Here is a 7,448-nt window from a genome sequence, read left to right on the forward strand (position 1 = left end):
CCTGAGGATCGTTTTGCTCTGATACCACTTTGTAACACCCCCATTTATTCAGGAGCCTTTAGCTAGACATTCCTAAATAAATAGGACTGTTACCATCTCGGTTTCCCGAGGTAGTGAATACCAAAGTACAACAATACCAAAGTACTTTAAATTAAAACTCAGCGATTACATGTTTATTACAAATTAACCAACTAAAACTTAATATAAAATATTTGCAAGTCGCAGCGGAAATAAATAAAGTGATATAATTGTTCTATGTGATCTAGACTTCAACTATGGTCCAAGTCAAGCTCTCATCCCAATGCTCCCGAGTCAGCTAATCTTTAGTACCTGTCAAATCTGCTCCGCATAAAACGGTTCACCGCAGGTGTTCACGAATACACAGTCAACCGCGAGGTTAAGTAGGAATAAATACTAACAATAAAAACATACGATAACAATCCAATTTCCTTTTGACATTGCAAAACCCCCTGACAACGTGCTCCTTCCTTTTTCTTAGCACACTAATCATCCCGCCAATCCCTGGCCGGGGTAGCCTCAACCCGAAGGTGAGTAAACACACACTACATTACCAAAAGGTAATCTCTGCCTCAACATATAGTTGAGTAAATATCCACCAGATGGCCCGCACCAACTGGGGGCTCGCCTCGAGTAAATACGATAAATATCGTCCGCGCGAATAAATCAAAATACGTCACCTGAAGGCTCTTACCATGACGTCTGCCAATATAACCGCAATAATAATCTACATCACCACGAAGGGATGTCTGCCAGTATTAAACTGAATAACCAATGCAATAACAGTAACTCCATCATAACCAATCCAACCAACATATACAATATAACTTCTCCCTTCCAACAATTTCAATAATATCAACCAACACAATTCTCATATGATCAATTCACTTTAATATAAATCATCCAACAAACATTATCGAGTAAAAGTTGAGTAGATTTATCCCTACCTGGAAAGCAAGCACTCCAATTACGCAATCCAATAATTAAAGCGAATAACTCCGATTATAAACTATTCACAATTCCGTCACCTATTTAATAATAACAATTACAACAATTATAATTACTAAATTTATTTATTTATTTATTCCTTTTATTTACTTATTCAAATAGTTATTTATTATATATATTAAAGGTCACGATATTAAAACCCGGCCCAATACAAACCTGAGTCACCCAAATAAAAACCCGTCACAAAAACAAACAACAAACACCACCCTATACACCGTGTAAACCGCGTGCAATCACCCCCCATAAACGCCCTCCAAACCGACACCACACACCACCACAGCCACCACCCGACATTCCTACCTTCTCCCTACACCACTGCCCATCCAAACACCCACTCACCACCCATCAAACCAACACCAGCAACCTATAAACCCACGCCCTAATCCACCCGACACCAACAACACCCCTCTGACACACCCACAAAACCCGTCCCAAAACACCACCTATGCTGCCGCCTATACCCACCACCCAACTCACCAGTCCACCCTCGACAAAAGCCACCAAAATCCACCCCAGCCCAGACCTCCTACAACCACCAAAAACCTCCTCAAAACCGCCTGCCCAAACACGGGTTAATCCCCTATTTTCGCCACGACAGCCACAACCCACCATCTCCAACCACCAAGACACCACCAAGGTGGTCGACTACCCTCCCCCGTCACAACCCCTCTATACCCAGGTAAAGACAAGGTCGATAAGGGGTTCAATTACCCATTCCAATCCCTCACAAGCAAACCCGCATAACCCCCTGACCAGCCACCTTTAGCCGCTCTAAACACCACCTTATCATGGTCAACGATGGTCAACAATGGCAAGGTCATAAACTTTGCAGTCCAATGTCGATATAGGTCTAATTCCCGAGTCCTATGGTGGTCTATAGAAGTCATACTATCGATCTAAAGATGCTTGCATGAAAAGAATATAAACCGATTTAAGTTGAATAATTACCTCGAGTTGATTATTTGATTTATTGTTAATTCCTTCTTCATCCGTCTCCTAAAGCTTCTTCTTTTAATTTGTGAATTATTTCTCAGATTTAAGGTGGTATTTATAGTGTAAGATTTAGAGAATACGAGGTCAATTCGGAAACTATGTAACTTACCTTATTTTAATTAGTATAGGAATTGTCATTATAATTATATCATTATTATTATCACATATTATTAACCTTACCATAACTAGGATTTCCTCATATAATACTTACTAATTTATTATTGCCATAACTTTATTATTATTATTATTATTATTATTATTATTATTATTATTATAATTACCTTTATATATTATTATTTTCTTATTATATTATAAATTTCCCGATATAAATCCCGATTACACTCGTACCAATTTAATAAATTCAGCCCATATAATAATAGCACACGGCCCAAAGCACAAATATTAGCCAAACCCAATTCCCGACTTGAATTATTAATTTATTATTTAATTAACGTCTTACTTGTATTCATTATTAGAAATGTCATTTAATCAATTATTAAATTACATAAATTATTCTTATAAATTATTATTAAAATACGGAGTATTACAGAATTTGTCCAAGTACTCGTAAAATACATGATTCATCAACGTGCAAAACGTCGCAGGAGCATTAGCCAAGCCAAAAGGCATGACCAACCATTCAAATGACCCGTATCTCGTCACACAAGCAGTCTTTGGCTCATCTCCTTCGGCAATTCGAACTTTATGATACCCGGATCTCAGATCTAACTTGGTGAAGTACACGACGCCTTGTAACTGATCGAATAAGTCAGCTACCAAAGGGATGGGATAACGGTTTCTCACCGTCAGCTTGTTCAAGGCTCGATAGTCGATACACAATCTCAGACTACCATCCTGTTTCTTTTGGAAGAGCACGGGAGCCCCATATGAAGCTTTAGATGGTCGAATCGACCCTAAGCGAAGTAGATCGTCTAGCTGCTTTCGTAGTTCAGCTAACTCTGGGGGTGCCATCCGGTATGGCCCTCGAGCGGGAGGTCTTGTCCCTGTAATTAACTCAATTTGATGGCCCACCAACCGTCGTGGCGGTAGTGTCATAGGTAACTGATCTGGCTGTTGGAGTTAGTGTCCTCCACAATAGTGCGTTAACATAATAAATCTCATTAATGGAATATCGTCAGATATTTATTTATTTGATCCTCGTCAGTTGATTAACGTAAATCGATAACGGTTGGCTGACTAGAGTTTGACGTTATTGTCGTGAGACGGCGGTGATCAACTGACCCCTTTCGGTCACACCTAAAGGAACGAACCCCAATTGATAACTAATTAATTGTATGTGATACAATTTTTTTAGTCCCTTGATTTATAGACTAAGAGGTTAGTCAATTATTTTTAGAGAGATTTCTAGTTGCGAACTCGAGGAGCGGCATTTATTATTTAATTATGCGATAATTGATTAATAAGTTTTGGGAAACGGGTTTTAGTTAATTAACTGTTAATTCACTAAAATTGTACTAATTGATTAATGTGATTAATATTAGTACGTAAATAATATGTGTAGTGGTACACGTATATATATATGGAGTGATTTGGACGAATTATTTATGGAAGTATTTAAACATGAAACGATGTTTAAAATAAAATTACACGTATTTGTGTGACAAATATAAGAACCAACATGGACCCGTTAATGGGCAAGTGGACCGTGTAAAATAGAGTAGTGGATGATTACTCACATAATCATTTCACCTTATTTTGTATACTAGCATAAGTTATCTTATATAAGATTTTGCATGTGATGTAAGATGAAAAATATAAGACAAAGTTTGTACACTCCCTCACTCCACTAAGTTCCACCCGCCACTTTCACATGTATACACTCCATTTGTTTTGTTCATTTCTACACACTACCTTACTACAATGCACAACACTTATGCATGTGAACAATTTCCTCCAACATCTCTCTAAAATAATAAGCATCTTTTTACTAAGTTGTTAGTAAAACAAAATTAATACTAAGAGTGTTAGTATTATTAACATATTATCAAGGGTTAAATTTTACTAGTATCTAGTTAATACTTGTAAAATTATTTGGGTGTAAGTTCTTGGGTGGATTAAGGAAGGAGACCTTCTACTTTGGAGGTTGGGTTTTGGAGGATCTTCCATATTCATATAGCTCAAGAACAAGCTAGTAAGGTGAACTAGTTTGTGCCCTTTTTACCACAAAATCAATGTAAGGAAATTGTTTTTCCTTATACTTTCATTTTTATGCTTTCATATTAGCATGCATGTTACATAGATCACCTAAATGACAATTTATGAGATAAATTAATTTGATTAGAGAGTCTAATATGGATCTATGATCTTTCACTGGCATCACGTCCTTGTTGTCCTCCAACACTTTCTGGACTTGTGGTTCTACGGATTCAGCGGAAGTGTTATCCTTCATGGACACGGTACACAGGTACGCCGGTTCTCCCTTTTGGAGTCCCTTCTTCTATTGCATCGCTGAGAGGAATAGTCCCTTAAGCTTTCTCTCGTCTTCAACGGCCTTCACAAGACATGGTTTTGACCCGACCATCATTAGAGACCCATTGTGGAGCGCCAAGAAGGTCGGGGTTCGCTTCAAGAAATCCATTCCAAGGACGATCTTGAAATCATCCATCGGGACGCTGGTGAAGTCAAGTTTTCCAGTCCAATCGGCCATCTTGATTGCTACTTCTTTAGCTACACCCTGAATCGGCTTGGCACTGGAATTGACGGCTTTCATGCTACCACTTTCTCGGTTCAACTTCATCCCAAGTCTTTTCGCCTCGTCGGGGGTAACGAAATTGTGGGAGGCCCCTGTATCTATCATGGCTCGAGTGGACTTCCCATTGATGCTTATTTCCACGTACATCAGTTCCATGGACTTGGTCTCCGGGCACTCGACACCTTTTTCCCATTGAACACATCATATGTACCGCGCCCATCCGAGCCACTTCTCCTTGTTCACTCGCCTCATCATCACCACCCCCCTCTACATCGTGGTCTGTCCCCTCAGGTTTTGATTCCACCGACATCTTAGACAAAATTTTCTTGAGATTGTTGAACTCTCCTTGGTGTGGTCACTAAGACATTCGGTGCGGTCCTTTACAAAGGAAGCAGGCAAACGACTTTCTAGCAGTGAACGCTTCTGAAGTACTACCTTTAGAAGAGGTTGGAGTAGAATTGGTCATGCCCTACTTTCTATTGTCTCCCCTTTTATGAAGCCGACTGTTTCCCGTAAAGGGAGGTTTTGCTTGTGGAGTTGTTCCTCCAAATTTTGGGTTACTTCCGTCCGTTACAGAGAATCCCTTCTTTTGGGCGGCTTCACGCTCCGTGTAGTAATCGGCCAGTCTTTCAGCCGCTGTCATCGCAGCCGAGTGGGACTCTGGCCTCTGTCGCATGATCTCTCGTTGAGTCCACTCCTTCAACCCATCGATAAACTGGAACACCTGATCCTTCTCAGTCATGTCGGCAATCTCTAACATACACGCCGAGCAAGCTTTCACGTAATCACGAATCGAGCCTGTATGTTTCAAGCTCTTTAATTTCCTTCGAGCTAGGAAATCGGTGTTCTCCGGGTAGAATTGCTCCTTGAAGAGTCGCTTGAAGTCGTCCCATGACTCTAACACAACGGTCCCTGACTCGATCTCGGCGTATTTCAAGCGCTACCATTGTTTGGCATCATCCATTATGTACATACTCGCAGTGCTGACTTTCAGACTCTCGTTGAGCATGCTCACTCGGAAGTATTGTTCCATGTCAAAGAGGAAATTATCGGCCTCCTTCGAGTCTCTCGCCCCACTATACTAGTAAGGTGTAGGTGGCTTCACCTTGGGAGCTCCACCGAAACTCCCGTCTGCGGCCACTTTCATCAAGTTATTACACATGTTCTCAAGTTGAGCGAGTTTTTCGTGGAGGTAGCCCACCTCCTCGTTATATTCTCTGAATCGCCTTTTTAACGGTCACCACTTGGGCCTCGTTCCTCTTTATGGTCTCGTCTATGGCTACGAAGCGGGCCTCATGCCCCTTTACCATCTCATCTAAGGCGGGGTGAGTATTCCCCAAACTCACAATGAGATCCTCCAACAACGGAATTTTCTCGTCCATCAATTTCTCTAAGGCCATCACTCTAACCTTAGTGTCGCTTTTGTTCCCACTCGGTTCTACGGTCCTTCCTGCCATCATGTGCAGCAGCCCGTCGTGAAGACATGGCTCTGATACCAAATGTCAAGGTCCGAACTTTTAGCCGGGTCATGGAGCGCACCCTTGTCGAAACTCACGACAAGAATGCTACCTAGAGCGTCAAGCACTAGTGTTTGTCAAGCAATAGAGCATTCGTGATCGGTCTCGGTTTGCGTGTGTCGGGATCTTAGTCTCGATCATCAACGGTCGACACACACATGCTTGTTTGTAAGTAATGAAGGCAAGAGTCATTCATAAGAATACAAGCAACAAGCCATAAGAAAGCAACTGGGTGGGAAACAGATTGATTGACTAGTTCTCCCCAAAGAGGGAAATTTGATTTTACAAGTCTTGTAGCAAGAAACATTGAAAGTGCAGAATAACGATATGTTTTCTAAATGCCTAAAAACGTATCATAAACTAAAAGGCTAGCTCCAAGATTCGACACGCAGGAAGTAATCTTGGAGTACTACATGACTATAAAAACAGAAACGAAAATACATAAGTAGAACATAAAATATAAGGGTTCGAAGTGAACGGATCGCGCGCGTAATTTTTAGGAATTGGCGTCTCGTTACACATGGCATAGTGACCAATATTCCAAGTGTTATGGTCGGAGTCAATAGATGAGGAGATATGGAGGTAAAAATTCCAGTTTTGCGGTATTTCAATTGTGGTATATTATTGACGTGTATATTATTCTCAAATATTGGAGGCTCTAGATGAAAAGACATGTGAGCAAAAAAAAAGTTAAATTTGTGTCTATGTAGAGGGCAAATTTAGAATCTAATTTTAACTTACACATGAGAAAATTTTAAGATACAATTATCAAGATATCGACTCATTTATAACATACGTATTAGCGAATACAAAGTACAAAGTCCAGTTTCATGTATGATTTATTAATTGAGACGAAAGGAGATATTACTAAGATATGACACGTAAAATATCAAGAATTGGTCTACAACTCTTAATTATCGTGTTTATCGTATTTTTATTGGACACAAATGCCAAAATATAGTGGCGTGACTATGAAAAATAGTTGGGTGGTCAAAATAAAATAAAAATATTGCTAATAGATATGGATGAAACATCTTTTTTATCTTCAGATAGGTCTTTTGAGAGACTGTCTCTCAATAGGTACGAAATTATTTTGTCACGATCAACAACAAAAGGGTCACGAAATATAAAAAAAAAGTACGGAAGATTTCTCTCTCAATAACTTATTAAAAGACCGTCTCTCCCAAGTTTTAGTATTG

General features: G+C 39.9%; 1 protein-coding gene across 1 annotated transcript; it reads right to left on the reverse strand.

The window, feature by feature from the left end:
* Nucleotides 1-4,477: 4,477 nt before the first annotated feature.
* Nucleotides 4,478-4,888, reverse strand: LOC141628550 (UBA domain-containing protein Mud1-like). Its single transcript, XM_074441677.1, has one exon. It carries the CDS (start codon nucleotides 4,886-4,888, stop codon nucleotides 4,478-4,480), a length of 411 nt encoding a protein of 136 aa, XP_074297778.1.
* Between the last annotated feature and the right edge of the window lie 2,560 nt (nucleotides 4,889-7,448).

The sequence above is a fragment of the Silene latifolia genome, chromosome Y (assembly GCF_048544455.1).
Source record: "Silene latifolia isolate original U9 population chromosome Y, ASM4854445v1, whole genome shotgun sequence".
Taxonomy (NCBI): domain Eukaryota; kingdom Viridiplantae; phylum Streptophyta; class Magnoliopsida; order Caryophyllales; family Caryophyllaceae; genus Silene; species Silene latifolia.